The sequence below is a fragment of the Vespula pensylvanica genome, chromosome 8, assembly GCF_014466175.1.
Source record: "Vespula pensylvanica isolate Volc-1 chromosome 8, ASM1446617v1, whole genome shotgun sequence".
NCBI classification, from domain to species: domain Eukaryota; kingdom Metazoa; phylum Arthropoda; class Insecta; order Hymenoptera; family Vespidae; genus Vespula; species Vespula pensylvanica.
The window spans coordinates 2,204,594-2,229,251 of record NC_057692.1 but is presented as its reverse complement, the minus strand read 5'-3'; the positions used below and the strand labels follow the sequence as shown (position 1 = coordinate 2,229,251).

At 32.9% G+C, this 24,658-nt stretch overlaps 1 protein-coding gene across 7 annotated transcripts in view; it reads right to left on the bottom strand.

The window, feature by feature from the left end:
- Window positions 1–24,658, bottom strand: part of LOC122631002 (14-3-3 protein zeta) — a 47,239-nt gene that overhangs the window by 8,118 nt on the left and 14,463 nt on the right. For 2 of the 7 annotated variants that reach the window (XM_043816153.1, XM_043816154.1), the window contains exons 1-2: window positions 10,780–10,850; window positions 5,053–5,360 (exon numbers count right to left, since the gene is read on the bottom strand). In XM_043816153.1, coding sequence (XP_043672088.1) covers window positions 5,053–5,360; window positions 10,780–10,813 — 342 coding nt within the window. In that variant the 5' untranslated portion in view covers window positions 10,814–10,850. Of the gene's footprint in view, window positions 1–5,052; window positions 5,361–10,779; window positions 10,851–13,845; window positions 13,977–14,876; window positions 15,254–15,295; window positions 15,463–22,596; window positions 22,656–24,658 lie in introns of those variants that run through there. The other 5 variants (XM_043816155.1, XM_043816157.1, XM_043816156.1 and 2 more) reach the window with 5 other exon arrangements.

Genomic DNA, 24,658 nt, shown 5'->3' with positions numbered 1-24,658 from the left:
AGAAATTAAAATTAGATTTACTTTATACGATTTTAATGCACACAAATATGAAATAAGACTATTGATAAGAATGTTAAAAATTTTAAAGAAACGGGTTAAAAATGTAATTCAAAACGCAACTTCACAAATATTATTATTAATATTATAATTATTAATCTTTCCTTATTTTTTTTTTAATCATTTGTAGTTGTCGCTATTCGTTTAATTTTCTCTTTCTACCTTTTTTTTCTTGATGCGCCAGAGAGCACACAACACACTTGCTTTTTCGATTGGGAACGGCGGAAGTTGGAAGTCTGTCGACACTGAAGAGATCGATGTCTTTATAAGGAGGAAATCTAGATCTTTCACATCAGAGAAAATCTCGTTTTTCCTTCTTGGAAAACGTCCTTCTCGGGTCAACGACAGGTTACTTAATGATTAATACAACGATTTCCTCTAACGTTTACAAGACGAATATAGCAAAGAGGAAGGTACATCAACGGAACGACGTTCTCCTTTCCTTCTCGAAAGTGCCAGCAGAATTGTTAAATGGACGTATCTATCGATCGATCGTTTTTAGAGATTACGCATATACACGAAAGGAAGTGAGTGTATCCTTACAAATGGTATGTAAAGTAATACTAATATTACATAGAAAAAAAGAACATATCAGATTGGTCAATAAGTATTGTTAGAAAACAAAATTTTTCTGAATATTTTACATTTTTTTGAATTTATATATATTATATATATATATATATATATAAAACATGATATCTTCAATAGTATTCTTTTGTCGAAAATTTGAACAAAATAATGCGAGTATGAGCTTACTGTATAATAAATAAATGTCGGGAATTTCTTTCTCGTATTTTTCGCTCGTTTTTATTGAATGATTGTACCAACAAATGATGATGTAAGAATTTTTTTTAAGTAAAACTACTTTCTTTTTTTTTTAGCAAGATTATCGGCAAACTTTTATAGTTATTGATCGATATGGAGGCAAGAAAAAAAAAAAGTGGAAAAAAAATGTGAGCTTTTCACGACGAAGAGCTATGTATATATAAATCTCAAGTGGTTGTGACTTGTATAAAGAAAAAATAAATAAATAAATAAATAAATAAATAAATAAATAAATAAATATAAAATAAAACAAAAGAAAAGAAAAAATTTAAAGAACGAGATTACACACTTCGTGTGTGTCCCGTACTTTGAAACCAGTTTATGAAGTATCATCGTCGTCGGTCTTTAGCATGCGCGTTCCTCGGATCGACTTACCACAATGCGATCTTCTTCTCTTCAGCGTCTCTTTTGAGATAATATATATTAAAGGAGAATATAGAAGAGAAAAGATCACTCTCATCAGGTAGAATTTCAAGGATCTCGATTACGCGACTACCTACCTACCTACCTACTACACTATTACTACTACAGTATCGTATCTTCCCTTTTTCTTTGAATTACGCGCTAAAGATACGCGATCCGAGCGATCTCTAACGGTTTCTGTACTAACTAAAGCAACGATTTAAAAAAACAAAAATATAATATACGATGACGAAACGTATTAATAAAAAACGAAACATTACAAATAAATTACATATCAAATTAAGATGTAGAATCAGTTAATTAGTTATTTCTTTTTTGCATGCTATTCTATTCGATAAAAAAATATATTATAATGACAGATAATTCTTTATCGATCCAATATTTAAGTCATGAAACAATTTCTATAAAATAGTAACTAAACAAACAGATTAATTGCTATGCATATATATAATTATTTCTCTACATATATATGTGTATATATATATATATATATATATATACACATAAATTTTTTTTTCGCTTAATTTTAATATATGCTTAAAAGGCAAAATTTTTTACAATTTGAAAAGAAATAAAAAATAAATAAATAAAAAGAAAAAACAGCTTTAAATCTCGAGAAAGAAAAATTGTTAAGATCGTCTAGGAATTTTTGATCCACCCTGTAGTAATAAATTCGACATTACTTATTGACCAACCTAGTATATATATATATATATATATATATATATATATTAAATGTGCTATGTATTATTAAATATATGTCACCCTTAGTTTACCTTTAATGCACATTTTTTATACATGGCTAACCTCAAAGAAGGACATGCGCGTGTATTTCTGTTTAAGAATCAATAGAACACGCGTTAGTACGCTACTAAGTAACGAAAAAAAAAAAAAAAAAAATTATTTATTCGCGTATGTCGAGCTTTTGTAACAATGCCAAGCGCATTTGACCTATGACACAACTCTATCTCTCTTTCTCTCTTATCGCATTCCAAAAATACTTAGAGACAAGGATCATTGTGTTGTTCCCTAACGATTACGCGACGACACGAAAAGAATTTCTAAACTATTTTCTATTCATGAAAGAAAAATGCCAAGAATGAATCTTAAGAGTTTTCTAAATTACTTCAGCAACTGCAAAGGTATTCATTTATAAAATTAACCTCTCAAATTAATTTTATATCGATTTAATGATCTCTCGACTAAAATATCGATAAAATCAATGATAATGATATCGCGTAATAAATGATGCAAATTATTCGTCATTATCTAATGAAATAAAACATTTAAAAAATTAATAACTTCTGCCATTAACGACAATGTTCATTGATAAATAGACTAAAGATTACAAATTAACTTATTAACTATCTATGAAACTGTCTATATATCTTTTAATGTCACATATATTCGTATCTATGTCTAGTTCTCTCTCTCTCTCTCTCTCTCTTTTTTTTTTATTTCTTTTTTACTCCTTCGCCATAAAATTAATTAACACATTATATATATTATTTTATATGACACACGTATTCTTTTATGTTTTTTTTATACACGAATATAAAAATTGAATTATAGAGGGGTTACTAAAAAATAGAACGTATAAACAGAAAGACATAAAAAAAAAAAGAAAGAAAGAAAGAAAGAAACAGGAACTAGTAATAAGTTTGTAAATGCAACTCTGCAAACTTTCGACATATTGTATGATGTTTGACGTGTTAGACGCCAATAACGACATCTGACGTTAAAACGGCATACTCACTACACGTTTCCTTTTTTACATTTCTCTATATTCATCTTCCTTTGTAAGAAACTGTATGTCTCTGCTGGTGCGTTATAATAAAAGCCACTGCTCTAACTGACGATAAAGCTTAAATAGCGATCGCTGCTGTACAAACACAATATACAACGTATGTATGTAAGTGGAACGACGAACGTGTAAGAGAGTTTATGCTAAAAGGGTATATATAATCCAGTGTAACGAACGCTCGTTTAAAACATTTTTTTTCTTTTTTCTCTCTCTCTATCTTTCTCTATCGTTTCTATTTATGGATATATATATATAATTAAAAAAAAAAAGGTATCTATACAAAAAAAAGAGACATTTTTCCTAATAATAATAATAATAATAATAATAATTAATATTATGAACGTTAGACTATCTTACTTAAAATGCTACATAGCATTTAATGTCTCTTTGTGAAATATATTACAACACCGACCATCTTATTACATACATATCTATTCAACGAAAAGAGTGTAATTTTCTATCCTTTTTAAAACTGTTAATTTCCTCAAATTCTCTATATAATAGAAACACAGAAAAGACATACATATATCTAATGTACTATTTTTAAACTATGTACCAACTTTGACTACAAAGTCAAGTAGGACGTACGTTTATATGAATCTTCTTTTTTTTTTTTTGTAGTTTCGTTTTATCGAAGTCAGCACTAAAATATTACCCACTTATTCTAAGAGACCTACGTAACACAATGTTAACCCTCTATAACCTAATTTCTTTCTTTTTTTTTTTTTTTTTTTTTTTTACGTAGAATATGACTGAAAAAAATGTATGACGCTATATTTTGAACACCCGGTATACACACACGTATACATACACATACAATGTGTATTATGTAGTATTATTATATTATATATTAAGTATGAAATCGACGAAAAAAGAAAAAAGAAAATACATAAGAAATTTCGCACATAAACTAACAAATAATTTCACGGTGATAAAATAAGATGAAAAAAAAAAAAGAGAATTAAAATATATATATATATATATATATATATATATATATATATATATATATAGACATATGCATATACTTCGGGTATGTGACATTTGAAAGTTTTACGGCGTTATACAGCAGCGTTTCTCAACTTATGGGCCGTGTTAAATTTTTAATTGGGCCCCGTGTAATGATAGCTTCTATTCTCTTTCAGGTCAAAGCAAGAAAAATGATTAATTTGTTCAGAGAATTCGTGAAAGTTCTCGTAGAACGTTCTTGGGAATTCTAGCGAGGATATCCGTAATAACAGTCACATTATCTTTACAATAATATCTATGAAATGATTTTGGTTTAGCGAATTTTTAAATATACTATCTTTTTTTATATTATAAAAATTTCGTCTGACATTGGGGATATCGTTATAAAAGTGTATATATATATATATATATATATATATATATATATATATAGGAGATTATTATAATCATATTATAAAAAAATCGATATTTCGAAAAATAAGGATTAAAAAAAAAAGAAAAGAAAAAAAAAGCGCTTACGCGCTCTTACGCTCTTACGTCAGACGTCAGGCACGTACGTCATGTGGTATCGTTACAAACAAACCTTATAATATATTAGGCCGTACGAAAAAGAAAAAAAAGAAGAAAAAGAATTGAGAAATACTGCTATAGAAAAGAGGGTTGTAACCATATGTAAAGATCGATATTTCGAAAAAAACAAAACAAAAAAAAAGAAGAAACAAGACAGAAAAGAAGAGGAAAAGCAGTTCTACGTCAGACCTTAGGTATAAACGTCATAGACTCTACTTCTTTATGAATTTCTAAGAAGGAAGAGATAGAGAGAGAGAGAAAAAAAAAGAGAGAACCAAGTAAAAGCACGGATATATATTTTTCAAGGGGTAACAGCGCACAACATACACACATACACACACACAGAAACACAGACATACATCACAGGGGTAGTGGACAGATGGATGGACACATTTGGTTCTTACCAGAACATCGTAGCAGATTTCACGTAGTTCTTTCTCAACCTTTTCCCGGTACTCCTTCGCCATCTGTTGTTTGCGTTCGGAGCCCTCGGTCTTTTGCTCAATAGATGAGATTACTCGCCACGAGCTACGTCTCGCGCCAACAACATTCTTATACGCCACTGAGAGGAGGTTCCTTTCCTCGTTCGACAGCTCAACTCCCGTCTCGGTGACGGATTTCATCGCAGCTGCCATATCATCGTACCTCTCCGCCTGTTCGGCGAGCTTCGCACGCTGCACCAATTCCTCTTTGTCTACGGACATTGTGTCGGCTGCAAACGACAAAAGAATGACATTTATTATTTTTTTATAATAATAATAATAATAATAATAATAATAATAATAATAATAATAATTTAATTTGATTTGATTTCATCGGATCGGATTTAATTTAATTTGATCCGGTTTCATTTGATTTGATTTAATTAACTCCGAACGCCATTTTTTCCCCCTCATCCCAATTTCGTTGCTACGTCCGAGTTTCACGCTTGGAAGAGAAACGAAAAAAGATAATTATTTGTTGTCTCTGATGCAACGATAAATGAACTAATTGACTATAAAAATAATTGACTTAGAAATGTCACGATTGAAAAGTAAAAAAAAAAAAAAAGATTTAATAAAAGTAATACTACCGTTTGATGAATATAAGCGTACAACGAACACGCGCGCGCGCGAGTAGATACAATTTATTACTTTTTAACGATAAGAACAATTTAATTTGATTTAATTGAAGATTTGGAAAAAAAAGAAAAAAGAATTTAATAAATAATATTACGATTGATATGATTGCGAGTATATATGTTTAAGAACGTATGTAACAATTTTTTATCGTTTATATATATAAAGTTTCTAACGCAAATTTGAACACACGCAAAAGACGTAAAAGAAGATTTTCGAATGATTCATCACGTGCTCTTGACTAAATACTTTTTCTGAACCATCCTCTCACTTCGTGTTCTAAATATAAAAGGCTCCTACAGTGGGATTTGGAATTTCGGTCAGCAGCTGGATGATCCTTCGATAATCTTTAAATCTCAGGTATCCATACGTTACAAAAGTAAAAAGGAAACGGTTCTCTATCCAGGTATTCAGACAATGCCTTTTTTGTAAAAATTTTCGAAAAGTTCCAAATTTTGGAGACTACGCATTCCCATCTGCTTGTGTGTGCGCGCGGGCGCGCGCATATATTTTTCTTTTTTCACGCTTAAATGCTCAGAGTCACGAAGGTAGAAAAAATGAGATTACCAAAATGAACAAAGCAAAACAAGAGAGAAAGAGAGAAAGAGAGAGAGAATGCTCCAAAAATGTCCTCAACGCGTAGATTCCAATTTGGGCACGATCTATATATTATAAAGATCCGACATCATGTTCTTTTTCCTTTTTCTTTAGTTAGCTTTTATATGTAAAAAAAAAAAAAAAAAAAAAGTTAGCCAAAAAAGTTTCTAGAAAGAGAAAATTGATTTTTCTTTTAAATCATCTAGAAACTTTTCGCCCATCATATATATAATTTTTGACAATAATAAATGAATATATATATGTTATTATGAAAAAGATGCTACTTCTTACACAGAATTCCTACAGATATCTATAACTTCAAACATATTACAGACAGAGAGACAGAGAGAGACAGACAGAAAAAGAGAGAGAGAGAGAGATTAAATCAAATCTTAGATTATACAATGTGGATACGACGTAATAAGATTATAATTTATCGGGACTTAATATCTTCGATTTTCGCGATCACAGTGCTTTACGTAAAAACTCGATCTCTTCATTACTACTAGTAGTAGTGGTAGTAGTAGTGTAGTAGTGTAGTAGTAGTAGTAGTAGTAGTAGTAGTAGTAGTAGTAGTGTAGTAGTAGTAGTAGTAGTAGTAGTAGTGTAGTAGTAGTAGTAGTAGTAGTAGTGTAGTAGTAGTAGTAGTAGTAGTAGTAGCGAGTAGTGTAGTAATAGTAATAACAATACATACACAAAATCTTAAGATTATCAGATTGTCAAAGATTAATTATTTCCATGTTCAATAATTAAATCCTTGTTATCTATCATTAATGGAAAAAGAAATGTTGCAGCAATAAATTACAATGAAATAGATTATAAAAGTCAAAATCTATTGATATCACGTATAAAAAAAGAAAAGAAATGAGAAAAAGAAAAAGAAAACGATTTTTCAAAGATAACGAAGGTTAAATACTATCTTTTTGATACACAATCTCCTATTCGTCACGCTTCAAGAGATTTCTTCTTATTCTTTCTTTCTTTCTTTCTTTCTTTTTCTTTCCCCCATACACTATGTATATCCTTGGACCCTTCTTTCGTGAACCCTACTTATATGCGTAGGCATACTTGGTCTCGCACAAACACAGCGTAAAGATTCCTGGCACAGTTTAACCTCGTACAGTTTCCAAGACGATAAATCATGCTTTAATCTCAACGATTCGGTATGTAGCACGAATTATACTCATACATATACATGTATTTGTACAGGGTGGTTCAAAAGTTGTTACGTGATTTTTAAAAGACTTTTTAACTTAATTCTTTATTTTACTAATATGTTAAAGTACAAAGCAAACTCATGATAGCTCGAAAAATTACAAGCCTAAAATGCCTCGAAAAAAATGTAATTGATTTTTAAAATCACCTAGGAATTTTTGACTCACCCTGTAAAATGTACATATGTCGCTCGATCGAAAACAAAAAAAAAAAAGAATAAACAGAAAAAAAAAACAAAAAAGAAGATAACCTTAAGTACTTCGATCGAATTCAAAAACTTTGTTATCACAAGCCTATCGAATTTTAAAAACGAAAAGATCACGTCAGTCGATAAAATAGATATTGGTAAATTTCTTCGAAAAAGAAGTCTTCGATTTCTTTTAAAAAATTTACTTTTCCAATTAGTTAGAAGAGAGAATAAGTTAACGTGATAGATATCTAATCACAAATGAATCACGCGATTACTACTACAATACTATTACTACCTACTACTACTACTATTACTACTATATAACACAGGAGTTCACGAGTATATATTTCGATATAGTAGTACCCACGCACGCAACATTCATTTCACGTGTGTGGTTTGCAATCGCGGATACTATGTGACGATGACACGCCCGAAATGCGAGAAGTAAGGGAGAGTGAAAGAGAGACAGAGACAGAGACAGACAGAGAGAGAGAGAGAGAGAGAGAGAGAGGGAGAGAGAGGGAGAGAGAGAACCGGTCGATTCGATACGCATGAACGAAAAGCAATGTCTTCGTTGAACGGCTGGCGTAATCGATCCCTGGTATATGCTAACGATAAATGCAACGATGATGATTCATCGCTTTGAAATGACTCGAACGATACTTAAATGAAAAAAGAAAATCAAGGAAAAAAATATATATAAAAAAAAAACGAAAAAAGGGACTGACCGTACGTGTAGGACGCCATTTTTTAAGATGGCCGTCCCCTCTCGACTAGTTTCGAACAACGTTCGAATTGAAATGATTCGAACGATGTTTACAGAAATAGTGGAGAGGAAAAAAAAAAGAAAAAAGAAAAACACAAGGAAGGAAGAAGAAAATAAAAAAGAAATGAAAAAATTAATGAACGGAACGTACGCGTACGGTCATTTTTTAAAATGGCGGTCCCCTATCAGAAAGCTTCGACAACGTTGTTCTAATACATATATATCCTCGACGATGTAATTTCCTTTTCCGCTCGATACATAGTTTTCTCGATAAATTCATTGTCGTTATCGACAAAGTGTGAAAAAAACGCACGTTAGGTTTAAAAAAAAGAAAACTAAAGAAAAAGAAAAAAGAAAACAATTAAAAGCAAGCGTCATCGATGTTATTCGTATAGATCGCGCAACAACGTGAGAAGGGTTTTAGACGCACATTTCGAGCTTGACCTGACGGCGTGAATAAATCGTTTGAAAATTGTTAAAGGGAAGGAGGACGAGAGAAAAAGAGAGAGAGAGAGAGAGAGAGAGAGAGAGAGAGAGAGAGAAAGAGAGAGAGAGAGAATGTGCAATTACCCGGAATTCAAGGAATCGATCGCGAGCAAGCACGTATACGCGCGCGCGTACTCACGCACGCATACACACGCACACATACACATGCACGTAGACGTTTAATAGAGAGGAAGAAGCGTCAAGTGTCCTCTGTGTGATGAATCACACGGTATAGTAGAGAAGAGAGGCTATGGACGCGACACACACACATACACACATATATATGTATATTAGGTATGCCATATATAAGAAAGAAAGAAAAAGAAAGAGTTATGTATATAGTGCCCACACAGTTTTCTCAATGAACCAAATAATTGTACTCAAGGATGAAGTATAGAAGTACGCCGGATGTTGTGTCACCTGCGACCTGGTAAAGAATGCAAGACCTATCGGACACGCACTGAGAGACATCATCCAATACATATGAATGAATCGTTTAGTCTAGACATTCTCGAATATGTTTATTATTGTTAGCTTCGACCTTGTTCAAATAAAAAGGAAAAAGACAAAAAAAAAAATTTTTTAAATTTATTTCTCACGTTGTCCTCATTAATTATGTATAATTTATACAATCGTTCTCATGTCATCGATGATTTTAAAATCACATAGCGTAATAAAAATCTGATCGATGTAAAAAACTAATGAGATTTTTAATGAGTCATAAAAAAGAAAAGAATAAAGAAAAAGAAAGAAATATATATATATAATATAATATAATATGATTTCAACGAAGCGTAATTTCAAATCGATCAAAGAAATTATATGGATAGCAAAAATCTATAAATAATTAAAAAGGAAAGAACAAAAGGTTGAAAAAAAAAAAAAGAAAAGAAATTTTATTTTTAAAGATCGGTGCAAATTGGAAATTACTTTCGACCTTGAGATATATCGAAAAATCTCGAACGCGATTTCTTTCTCGTAATATATCCAATACTATTGAAACAGTAACGACGGGACAGCGACGATGGACAACGGCGACGACGATGATGTCGTTAACTAGAAACACAAGCGAGCGTGGAATTCTCTTTCTCTTCGGTACGGTAAAGAGAACAGACGAACAAAAGAATCCGAGGTTGCTGCAAGCAGATGAAAGGACGCGGTGTCCAATTTCATTTGCTCGCTTCCGTTCCGTTTGATATTTGTTGTTTTCGAGATAAGAGAAAATAGGTAAAAAGAGTAGTATAGTAACAGGTAGAGAGAGAAGACATTTCAACGAAGGAAAAAAAAAAAGAAATGACAAAAAAGAAAAAAAGAAAAAAGAAAGAAAAAAAAATTACACGTCATGATACATTATTTACACACAATTTTCACACAACGATCACACTATATATACGCTTACGCATTCGAATAAATATTTAACGAATCTATTATATATATATATATATGTATATATATATATATATATATATATATATATACGTATACACACGTCACGTTTCCGGTCGTCTGTAATCTCCTTTTATCATTATGTGACGGTGGAGACGTAACGTTGGAGAAAAGAACGCAACACGAGGCTGACACGCGCCATGACATACGTAGCGCGGCCACGTGACATACCGCGGACTTTTCAAAAATGGAGATTACAAATGTAATCGTATATGAACGCAAGAGATTCATAAAATAGAAAAAAAAATGAGAAAGTGAGAGAAGAGATACAAAGATGTAATTCGGTATCCTATATTTAATCCCGCGTGATCACCTGGCTTTAAAATCACAAGTTCTCGCGCGCGCATAAGCCGGCACTGCGTCGCCGTCGCCGTCGCCGTCGCCGTCACCGTCACAGCCGCCGCCGCCGTCGTCGTCGTCGCGACGAACGCAGAAAACAGTGTTGCCGGATCTCTACATCATGAGGGGCCGCCCCGTGGAATCCAACGACGCCGGTGAAATATTTCCGGCGTACGCTTTTAGAGCGGAGATCACGAATGGAACTTCTCGTGCCGAATGACGCTGATGTTAGACGCACACACCTAACCTACCTACCTACCTACCTATATATTTCGATGAACATTAGACACATTTGTGACACTTTCAACCATTTTCAATGAGACAGAATATACCGCGGAAAATTTTTCAATAATGAATAACAAGCCAGGATTATTAGAATACATCTCGAACACGGCCAACCTGTGACTCTTAACTCTGACTCAGAGATACAGAGATTCATTGGTTACTCTTTTTGTTGTAATTCTAAGAATCTTCATACGCTTCGTTAAGTACTATAATCGATGACACTCGAAACGATCTTTGTCCGTTGCTGTTCCTTTGTAATCTGTGTGATATACAATCTTCTCGCGTTCGATGTAATATAAATTCAATGATTTCACGAGGAAAGAAAAAGAGAGAAAAAGAAATCTGCGTTAAAGAATGACTATTTTACGTTCATTGTTAGTCGAAAAAGAAAAAGAAAAAAAAAAAAACATAAGTTTGTTCCGCGAGGACTCGCCCAAGACGTTAACCTAGGAAACGAATAAATTTACCGCCCTCCATCATTACGTCATGCAGTCAATATAATACGCCAAGTAAAAGACTGAAACGTTATAGCGATGATTCATAGGCTTCCAAAGAGCGTGTCTTTAACCGATGACGACTACGACGAATTCGAGGCGATGAATAGCAAAGGAAACAAGAGCAACACGGCGCTTTTAAATACATGAGAATAATAAAAATTTATAAAAGAACGCATTTTTGTATTCCGCGCGAAAAATCAAATCGGCCATCTTGATTTCTTTCATTGCGGATACGCACCGTCGGCCATCTTGATTTTCTTATAAAAAACTGATTGAATACGACGATCGCTGCAAAAGTAAGAAATGTTTCTAAGTAAACTCGAAGAATAGAGTATTTTTGCAATTGTTCTATTGTAGCGTAAAAAGAGAGAGAGAGAAAGAGAGAGATAAGTAATTTTTATCTCGAGTACTTATCTTCCTGTCTCTCTATCGCGCTACATTTTACTGCGTTGATAAGAACGTTTTCACGTTACCGAAGATATATATATATCTCTACAAAGATTACAGAAGCTGCGAATAATTTTTACGAATTCGATGTATAGATATATATGTACAGAGTGGGACAAAAGTTGTCAAGAAATTTGTAAAAATCGATTACTCTTTTTCAGATAAGAAAGAAGTAAAATCTAGCTTGAAACAATATGAAAAATTCTCGAAAGACTATTCTAATTATTTATAGATCGTTCAAAAATTGAAACATACAGTCGTTACTATTCGTTTATATCGAATTAAAAATTTGTTTAAACGAAATTTATTAATACACACACACACATATATATATATATATAAATTATGAATAAAAATTCAAATGTTGATAATAAAATGATTTCTTCTTTTATCTTTTAATTACAAAAAAAAAAATCAACGTTTCGAGACTAGAATTTTTAATGGAATATTTGAGAACAAATACGCAAGCGTGTAGAATCTCAAAGATTTAAAAATGTTATCCAGTCATATATATACGCATATTTAACTTATGACATTTACAAGCTCGATAAAGATATTTAAGTGGATTATTAATGCAATGATAAATGAACTAAAAAGAGAAGGAGAAAGAAGAGGTGGAGGACCCCAAGCTCGTTGCAACATGACAAGACATGACAGGCAAAGAGAGAGAGAGAGAAAGAAAGAGAGAGAGAGAGAGAGAGAGAGACTGTTCTCGATTCGTCTTCGTTCATAAATTATTATTCTATGCAAGACTTGAATGCAAATGGCCTATCGACGTTTTGATTCATACTCTGATTATTCCAGAGAGAAAGAGAGAGAAAGAGAGATTCGAATGTCAAATTTAAAAAAAGAAATTCTATTTTTACGAATAAATAGAATCTTCAAAGTTTGATAATCGGAGCTTCTCAGACGTGTAATGTCGCTTATCGAAAACTCGATAAAATACGATTTTCAAATCTTACGTAACAGAATCTTTTTTTTTTTGTTTCTTTAAAATATTGATCCGACACAACTAAAGTATTATATAGAATGTAAGAAAAGTTTCATTCGTCTGATAGATAAAAGTGAAAAAATATCGTAAGAGTGAGACGAAAAAAAAAAGAAGAAAGAAAGGAAAAAAGGAAAAAAAGAAAAGAAAAAAAGGCATGAGATAATCGTAGAGAAATATCTCTCATTCGATATATCGCTAAGCTAACTCCTGACACGCACGACGGGATAAGAATTCTAATCTCGCGACGGCGTTGGCGACGCTCTAAGCACACCGACATATTTCTCAGCGTTCCGTAGAAACTACCGCGCAAAAGAGACATATTTAGACGTACACTAAGTGGACGCTTCCGTACATGGCGATAGTAATTTTTTTTAAAAATTCAGAGCAATTTAAAAAAATAGAAATAAAAGAAATATATATAACAATAAAAAAAAATCTAATTAGTATTCCTGAAAGCGATTTTTCAAATTTAATTCCTAAATAATTTACATTCATACATAGATACATACATGCATGCATGCATACATACACACACATATCTGTTCTCCATAGCTGCAAAAAATTAGTCAAGAAAATGATTTATACAATACAGCGATTAATGAATAATTACTATATAAAAATATTACCCATCGAAATTATATCAATGAAAAATTACAACGAATTTTTCTACACGCGACAAATAAATAAATATACATAATGTACAAAGAGAGAAGAATAAATGCGACGTATCACGAAGGTCGTTCGAAAGCGAGAAAGAGAGATTAAGAAAAAAAAAGAAAGAAAGAAAGAGAGAAAGAAAGAGAGAAAGAGAGAGACACGCCTCGTAATCCTTTGAGGTTATGGTCGCCTTCGTCGTGCTCCACCTTCGAGCGTATAACTGCGTCGTCGTTGCCTACCGAGAAGCACCGAGCTAGGCCGAAAGCACTACGGCGCTACTTTCACGATGGTACGAGCGAACGAACGAGCGAACGACAAACGAACGAACGAGAGAGAGACCGAGAGAGAGAGAGAGAGAAAGAGAGAGAATGGGCCAAGTGCGCGCAAGCGCACACTAATAGAAAGAGCCCCCCCCCACACACACATACATCAAAGCTCGAAATTCCTCGCGTGAGTGCTTCTCGAGAACGCAGCTAAAAACTTTCAAAATTTGTCGAGCTCGGTTTAGAAAAGAGATATATGTATATGTATATATATATAGCATATATATACATATATATATAATTCGTATTTAAGAAACAAGAAATTATATTTTTCAAAAGGGAGAGAGAGAGAGAGAGAGAGAGAGAGAGAGAAACGTTAAAATATAGCTAATAAAAACCCAGCTAGCTAGAGGTAGGTTATCTGTACATTAGCTGTCTCTCTCTTCTTTTGCGTCGCAGAGCGCACGATAGTGTGCCGCGGGGATCAATAGATAGCCCCGACGCTTCTTACTCTCTTCTTTCCTTTTTCCTCCTTTTTTTTTTCTTTTTCCTTACGCTTCTGAGGTAAAATAATACATTCCAAGAACGACCGGTACCATTCATATCGTGCCATCGTCAGTGACGATGGCTACGCTAGAACGTCCGAATCGTTAGAATGGAAGGGGGGGGGGGGAGAAAGAGAGAGGGAGAAGGAGAGAGGGAGAGAGAGAGACAGAGGAAAAGGAAGAAAAAAGTAAGAAGATTGTAAGAACGTCTCTTACAGCAATTAGACTCAGTATGATTTCTAAGACGTATAATTAATTCTAGTTAAGACACGATTGATACCCAAATAACAAGCGTAATGATATTATACGATATATTATTACTACATAGTAAAAATAATACTTATATAAAATGCGAACGTTGGTGACGTCGCATTTATTACACCTACCTATGTGGTATATAGTCTTTGTACAATAATACTTAAATAAATATCACGATCGGCGGTGTTAGATGACGATCCGGTTAATTCTTCGATCGCCGGGCGAAGAAAGCGCGAGAGATAAATAGATAGATAGACGAATAGAGAGAAAGATTGATAGAAAGAGAGAGAGAGAAAGAGAGAGGGCGGGGTGACGACGACGACGACGACGACGACGAGCTCCTTCGAAAAAAAAGAACTGACTAGACAACTCACGGCGGAGTTTAATAATCGCGTCGCGGTTGGGAGGCGTGTATAAGAACGAGAGAGAGAAAGAGAGACACCGCACGCGCAAGAGAGCGTGTGAGCGAGCGAGAGACAAAGAGAGAGAGAGAGAGAGAGAAAGAAATAGATAGATAGAGAGAGAGAGAGAGAGTATATGTGCGCACCCGAGAAAGCTATAATATAGCCGAAGATAATATGCAGAAACACACGCCTTGAAAAGAAGAAACTATATTATAAACGCTTCGGATTCGGTTTTTCTTTAGTCGCACTCGGTTACGATGATACCGCACATCCCTCGGTGACCACTCCCGCACAGCGACTGAGCCGGCAACGCCGCTCGTTGGTGGAGACTCGTAACGCGTCGGGTACCGGGGCTCGGTTGAATTCGTGCAACTTCGTCCATACTCGTATTTACTCGTTATAACTCGTGCGCACGAGGGACCGTGTATTGATCCGCATGGCCGACCGACCGAAGGCTGCTTGGGTGGGGCAGCGCCGTCCCGGGACGCACCGACGACACGACGCCTCGCGCCGCAACGCGCGAGGACGTCAGATCTCCTCCTCCGCCACCTCCTCCTCCTCCTCCTCCATCTCTTCCTCTCTCTATCCTCGTCTTCCAGAACTAGGCAATTTTTTTTAATTTCTCCTTTTTTCCCTTCGTTTCCTCCTTTTCTTTTTTTTTTTATTCTTTTCCTTCTTTTTGTTTTTTTTCTCTCTCTTTTAATAATAATAATCATTATTACTGCCCAACGAGAGATGGGACAAATAATTATTCGCAGATAGCATAATACGTATGTATCTAGAGATCGATAAGACCGATAATTACATATAACATCGTCACGATTGATCTATTTTTTCTCACAAATAAGTTCGCGTTTCGTAAATATCTTCTTTTTTTCTTTCCTTCCCTATTTCTCTCTCTCTCTCTCTATTCATCTCTTTTTTCTATACGCTTGAATAATTAATCAATTATACTCATAATGTGTTATAACGTTTAATTAATAAAGATAAAAGTTATATTTTGAATAATTTATGAAATATGTAGTTAGTTGGATCGTTCAATAAAATAATAAAAATAATATATATATATATATATAAAAATAATAATATCATTAATCATTTGTTTTTATTGTGCTATATTTCTTCTTCTCCCTCTCTTTCTTATTTTATTACTTTCCTTCTTTCTTTTACCCTCTTCTCATCCATAATTTCTTATGGTTAAGTTAATACTGTAATCTCCCTTTTGCATCTTTTATTTCTATGACATAATTTCTCCAGCAAATAATCCTGTATCTTTCGTCTTTGAAGAAATGGTCTTACAAAGAACATATATATATATATATATATATATGTGAGCACTATCAAGATTTTATTTATTAGACTATTCTAATTTCCGATATGTAATGTCCTGACGATCGAACTTAATCTCGATAATTGAAACAGCTACTATTTATGTGGATCAGTATCCTTAAACATTTAATCAATACTTTAAATAAATAAATGGACAGTATTTATAATGAAATATCAGTACGTGATGTAAATGACGTAATACCCTGACCCTTCATTATTTATACCGAAAATATTTACGTAATAAACTGTCCACTTAATTTTAAAAAATATTTATCAATAATAATAATACTAATCATAGCAATAACAATAACAATTATTATTATTATTATTATTAACAAAAAATCCTGAGCAAATAAATAAACATTAACCGAAATAGATATAGATAAAACATCATTTCTGAGTATTTCAATCCAGATTCAACGTTTTCTCGATAAGAAATATAGTAATGTATTTTTTTGATGTTAATTTTTGCCGAAAGAAAAAGAACTTTACGCACCTATCGACATGTTAATACTTTGATCCTAATAGTGAAAGAGATTTCTCGAAAATGATATTTAACAACGAATCGGATTTTCGATCGCGTATCGCTATTACAACGCCATAAACTAAGTTTCTACGAAAAGGCATTATTGCGGGATAGAGAAGGAGAGAAGAGGGGTGGGTGGGACTGGGATGGACGGGATTTAAAGAGGAAGAAAAAGAAAAAAGAGAGAAAGAGAGGGAGAGAGGGAGGGAGGGAGGGAGGGAGGGAGAGAGAGAGAGAGAGAGAGAGAGAGGAAGAGAGACAGAGATAGATAGATAGATAGATGGATAGATAGAGACACACACAGAGAGAGAGAGAGAGAGAGAGAGAGAGAGAGAGAGAGAGAGAGAGAGAGAGAGAGAGAGAGAGAGAGAAAGAGCGATCGTTGACCCGAGTAAGCTGCTCTTGATCCTACGTGTCTTTCGAGAAGCGTGGGCGTGTATGCTTACGATCGAAAAGTCAACTTCTCTCTGATGGGTCCCATGTTTTAACATAAATAATATTATGAATACCATAAAAAGGGAACGCACATATATTCATTGTGAATAAATGTACGATTATATATAACGATTTTAATATCATAGATATATCATAGATATATCACGATTTTATAAATCTATAATAAAAATATATATATATTTAATTATATATATTGCATTTGTATATACATTTGTTTATCGATAACACTAAATGAAAAGACAAGATGACAAGAAAAGTAGTGTGACCACGATAATATTATATTACGATAGTATCATAAACGACGATGTACAACGCATCACACTTACGGTAGTCTCACCTAGTTATCTTAATTAACGATCAAACTAACCGTATAGGAAATATGCTCTTATACGATGCTCAACAACCGATCGATAAAGTAGATACATAATTATCGTAACGCGATTATCTCTATTTGCATTGTCTAATGATTGAGCTATTAAAACATAGAGAAAAAGAAGATCACGTACATCTTATAGAGTAGAATAAATTTGTTTTCTCCAGTTTCTCTTTTTCTTTTTCTTTTTTTTTTTTCTTAATTCATCATAAATCGTGATATATGAAAACGTCTGATATAAAAATGGAAAAAAAAAGGAAAAATAAATAAATAAACAAATAAAATTGAAATCTGGTTAGCAATAGTTCTAGTTTTTTTCAATTGAAAAAAAAAAGAGTATATAAGAAGAAGAATATTCAATCTCTTTTTACTTTATTTTTTAATAACTTATTGAAAAGAGAATTACCATAGAAACATTTGAATGTAAAGAAAGATGTTTTACAAAATAACCTCTATCCATCTATTATCTATCAGGAGTTGAGAATCTATTGAAATCTGTATTGGTGATCGATCTAATGTCTATTGATCACAAGAAGAAACGTTTGGTATATCCATTTTTGGATAAAGCTGAAAAAGTAAAGAGGTTACGTAAGAAAGAGAGAGATAGATAGAAAGAGAGAGAGAGAGAGAGAGAGAGTGTGTGTGGGAGGAAGGGTGGAAGGGTGAAGGGGTGGGAGAATAAATATGTGTACGAGTCCAGGTTAAATACGAGTTTCGTGATGCGCAAATGTCTTCTCTTTCGAGGCGAATTCGTAATCGAGCGGTTGCACTTCGATGGATCGATATTAGTTCAAGGTTTTCAAAGAGATTCAAGAAAAGGATTGATTTTAACTATTTATTATATTTGGATTCGACGTATGATCGAACGAGTAATTTAAAGGGAGAAAAAAAACGGCTTAACGATATATAACCAAATGTTTTCTGAATCATTGTCGACCCATCATCAAGACACCTTAAACATTTTAATGGATTTGCAATAATAATCGTTTTGATCTTATATCGTTGATAAGATAACGAATGCTCATACATAATTCTCTAATTAATATCTCTGCCAATCGATTTTTATTCTGCGGGGGCGTACGCCCTTATACGTTTGAGATACATTGATTTAGATGAGAAATATAGAATATTGAGAAAATATAAGTGTGTGTATGTGTATCATTTTCTAAAAAAGATTTTCTTTTGTGTGATCGAAAGAAACGAGAGCGACAGGATTTTTGATTGTCTATAAGCGCGTTTTCCGACTCTTTGAAATTCGGATGATCAAAACGTGAACGTGATTGGTCGTTCTCAAACTACATGCGCCATTTTTGATTCGAGCGATTTCTCTTCGGCGGGAGATGTGGAATATCAAAAGAGGATTTAATAAAACAAGATTCTATACATGTATACGTACGTAGTCGATATAACCCAACCAATCGATACGGACAAATATTTTTCCACAAATATGTGTGTACATATATATGTGGGTGGGTATACATGTGTGTGTGTGTGTGTGTATTGTAATAATCTATTATATATCGTTAAACTTCTATTGCGTAACTGTACTCATTATTTTTTCATTTAATCGAGATAGAAGGGGATAATCTCAATGCGTTAACAACCAAATACTTCAAACGACATTTATCCATTCTCGACGAATAAATTCGTTTGAATCTCGAACGTATACGTATGTGTGTGTGTGTATATATATATATATATATATATATATATATATATAGCGTCGTTTATCGATTTTTTGAACAGCCACCGCTATAGAATTTTTTCGAGGAAAAAAGAAAAAGAAAAAAGGATGGAGATAGAGAGAAAGGACAAAACTCTTGTTAACAGATAATATTAACGTGTATTTACGAACGTTCATAAATGCGTCTCTATGTGCGACGTGCATACGCGTATGAAAACGAAGAGATAGAGAAAAATGAAAGAAGATAAAAATGAGAATTTTAAGAGGAAGAAGAAGAAGTAGTGAAGAAAGTGGGGGTGGGGTAATTATATTGCGATATAACGTGTAAGAGAGACAGAGAGACAAACAGAAAGAAAGAAAGAAAAAAGATAAAGAAAGAGATAGATAGATAAAAAGTTGGATAGATAAAGATAGAAAAGAAGAAAGATAGAAAAAAGAAAAAGAGAGACAGAGAGAGAGAGAAGGGAAAAAAAGGAAGAAAGAAAGAAAAGAGAGATAGAAAAGACGAAGGCTGAAACAGGAGGAGGTTGGTAAGTCTGGAATGAAATATTGATCTGCGGAGGCGCGCGCAGCCCCTGCAGTCGCGACCCAACCCTTGTCCACCATTTTCCATCGGTTTCGCCATTGTGAGCAACGCCGAAATGTCGGCGGCTCTAACTCCGAAGCGACCTCTTGATTTCTTGAGATACATATAAGAAAACTATCGAGATAATGTTACCGTTCGTTAAAACGCGAAGCGAAATAAGTTTTATTCCATTTGTACGTTTAATATTTTATTTCCTATTCATCTGTCTTCTTTTTTTTTACGTGACTATCGACCCTTTTCAGAGCATCCAGATTCCCGCCCCACCCAAACCTTACCTCCCTCTTCTCATTCTTCCTTCTCTTGTTTTCTTATATTCTGACCAAAGAGAGAGAGAGAGAGAGAGAGAAAGAGAGAGAGAGAAAGAGAGAGAAGGGTGAGAGAGAATACCCCTTTTATCCCTGCGTAGGAACCTACTGCAGAACGAAAGAATTGGCGACCTACTATCGAGACCGCAACATCGACTTTTGATGCATTACGTCACGTAGATAAAACACCGTATGTAAGTCTGCTGATTTCTTCCTATATTTTCTTTTTTCTTTTTTATTTTTCTTTGCTGTTTCTCTCTCCCTCTTTCTCATTCTCTCTCTATTTCTCTCTCTCTCTTTCTTTCTGTGTATGTATATTTTATATATCGATTTTATAAGTGATAGAGTCGCATAATTATTAATAAGTGTGAATTATTGATAAGAGGGAGAGACAAGAATGACAATACTGTGTCAGTGCTTAATATAGAAATAATAATATTGGACAGATAAAATTGTAAATTTTTTGTATTGAACATTCTCTCTCTCTCTCTCTCTCTCTCTCTCTCTATATATATATATATATATATATATATATATATAAAATACGAATTATTACTAATAACAATTGACAATATCGTCAATATTAAACAATCTTGTATATATAAAATTTTTCTTTTCTCTTTTCCTTTTCATCGAACATTTTTATTTTCGCTCTATCAGTTTTATATTGATACAATAATAGCGATCTTTTTTGAAAATACTATACCAGTTAAAATATTAACAAACGATATAATTGATTTTACAAAGATAATATAAATTATGTAATAATATAAATTATGTAAATTGTTCTCTCTTACTAATGAGTATTACGTATAATATAAAGCTAGAACTATGCTTATAGGAAGGACATATGAAATATTTCTATTTTTTTTCTCCAATATTTTCCTATTTCATATATTTCTCCCCCCCCCCCTCTCTCTCTCTTTTTTATTTCAAGTTCTCTTGCGACGCAATACGACGGTTTTCATTGTATTTCATATTTAAATATCCCGATCGTTCGGGAACGATTAAAGGCATTGAAAATGTTGGCATCGCGAATAAAATCATGCTCGGCAACAATTGACTGAGCGAAGGAAAATCGAGTGAACTCAGCTGAAGAAAATAGAGAGAGGAGAGGAGGGAGAGGTAGAAAGAGAGAAAAATAAAAAAAGAAAGATCGTTAAAGCGATCTTTTTGTATCTATGTACGTGTATGTAAGCGCGCTCGCGAGTGCGCTATTTGTTAGAAATTAAAACCATTATACATAAAACATTTTTCTTCTTTCAAATTTTTAGAAATCGAATATGAGTTTTTCTTTCTCTAACACGAATCTCCCTACAACAATACATTCGCGATAATACTTAAAAAAGAGAGATGGCTAAAAAAATAATCTCTAGATTAGCCAAAAGTATCCTAGGATCACCTTCAAGATCAGTTACTACTTTTCAAGATTTCCCAAGCTTTTAATTCTTTCATTATTCTTTTTTTTTTTCTCTTTAAAGATGGTAAAATTAAAAGTTCTCCGTGAACTATAGGATCAAGAAAGAAAAGATTGGAGGTCACGAGACGAAAAGAGGAAGAAAAAAAAAAAAAAAGGAATTAATTTTTTAAATTATCTAGAAACTTTTGGTTCGTTTAAAGAGATTTTTGTCCCCTTCAGTGTTCATTTTGTAGTAGTAATAGTAATAGAATAGTAGTATTACTAACAGGAATAAAATTTGTTCGCACTCGTATTACTTTTCAAATATAACTTTTTTCGAAATGTATAATTCTCTCTCTTTCTCTCCCTCCTCTGACCACCCCCTCCTCTGACCCCGGTAAAGTTTCCGAGACTCGTGTCTCGCCTGGGAAACGAGTTTTCTTTCGCTACGATGAGCGCAGACACAAAGCAGCTTTCGTTGGAAAAGCTTTTCCTTGCTGTGCCTGTGTGTATAACCTTTCTCTCTGTCTCTCTTCATCTCTCTTTGTCACTATCTCACTATCTCACTATTTCTCTCTCTCTCTCTCTCTCTCTCACTCTCTGTATATGTGTGTGTGTTATGTGGTATACGTATAGACGTGTGCGAGACACGATATTCGATAGAGAGACCAGAGAAACGGAGACGACAGGGTGGTAATGTAGAGGGGGTAAAGTGGAGTAACGGTGGGGGAAGATGTAAGCGCCAAGCGTAGCATAATGGAAATCGATAAAGAAGGTTTTACGAACCAATTTCCGTAGTAATTCGGTGTCTTCTTTGAGGATGTCAACGTCGACGATGGACTCACCTGTAAGGAAGACAAAGGAAGAATAATATTTAATAATTCTCTTGTTTCTTTTTATCTTTCTTTCTTTCTTTCTTTCTTTCTTTCTTTCTCTCTCATTTTTTTCGTTTATTTGTTGTGTACTTTTTTTTAAATGTAAATTTCAATCGGAATTTGTTTCGATAATTGAGAACACGAGAAAAAGAGATTATTTTCACAGAGAGATCTTATGTAACGCGATAATAACGTGTTTCTTTGTGTTCAAAACAATAATTAATTAGTTACGTAATTTGATCGTTTGTCATATCGATTTTCTATATAAAATTATCAAACTTTTACTTTGACGGATTAACTATGTATATATGCATATATGTGTATACGTATACATATAAAACATTGACAGAGGGTGGGTCTTTAAAGTTTATAGATGATTTTAAAAATCAATAACTCCTTTTCGAGACTTTTTGGGGTCGCAGTTTTAAAATCTGACAAGAAAGAGAGAAGAAAAGAAAAATATATATTGACTTAAAAAGTTTCAAAAAAAGATAATCGATGTTTTTAAAACGCTTAGATACTTTTGAATCCCGAATCTATACGATTGTTTCGAACATTATACATTATTTTCTAATTTTGTTTTGTTTTCTTTTCTTTCTTTTTTTTTTTTAAGTTCGATTCAATTTATAAGCGAAGAGTATTGATCTCGATTGCATAGAATATCTATAAAAATGTGGTTAAATGAGTACAGTTGGACATATTTGCGAGATAGCAACGATTATTTTATTTAGAAAAGTAATAGCAAAGTCGTAGTTGTAAAAACGACCATGCATATATAATCTTTGATGATACAATGTCGGTACTGACAATGTATGTATGCCTAAGATATTATCACTTCTTGAAATGGAAGAATACGATTATCGTTTGTTCTCTTGCATATACGTATATTTATATATAAAGAAGAGAGAAAGAAAGAAAGAGGGAAAATATGTTGATAATATCTACGTTATAAAATGGAAATAACAAAGCGAACATTTCAACGTAATTGGACGAATATGTTAATATATAAATTGAGTATTAATACAAGATATATTATAAACTAACAATTCTAATTAAAAATATAGAAATTGGTGCATGATGCGAAAAAAAAAGAAAAAAAATTTGGAACGTCTATCGTCAAGACTAAATGTAATTTCAATGGAATTCATCATTTATAATGATGTAGAAAGAATTATATTAGGAAATGAAAATGTTACGATATCAATGTAATCTTGTTCTCCATATAAACGTAATTTCATACAGTGTATGTATGTGTAAGCTTTTACGTATGGTATGTTTGTATAGTTTTATATATTAACAAAAATATGAATATAACATGGTTCATCTTCTGAAGCTCGGGAGTACAAGAGCATATTGCACATCAGGTTGGTAACTAGTAGATCAATATTGGCTCGCGGTCTGCGTATGCCGACGGCATGTACATATGTATGTGTGTTTTATATATATATATATATATATATATATATACATGTATGTATGTATATAACGCACATTCAGCTATATTTTCAATCACGTCTTTCGTAAAGATAGTTTTGTATATTTAACATCAAATAATTTTTGCAAACATTAAAAGATATTACTCCTCGTGTAGGATAAAATATGAAATTGTACAAAAAAACAGACAAGAAAAAAAAAGTTATAAATGAAAAAGGACCAGAGAGAAAAGATCGATTTTTTTACAAATGAATAAAGAAATGAATAAATAAACATTATAATTAAAAAAAATAATAATAATAATATGAAGAGCAACTTTTTTGAATTTACTTCCATGTCAGCCATATATATATATATATATATATATATATATATATATATATAAAACATACATCTCTATTATAGAGTATGTTTCCATGTCACCGAATTGAAATTCAAATATTCATGCATACAAATATATACATATACATAAAATAGTATGCGTATATGTTATATGCTCTCGAGTTCGTTAATGTGTTGACCGGCCTCGTTCGAGAAAC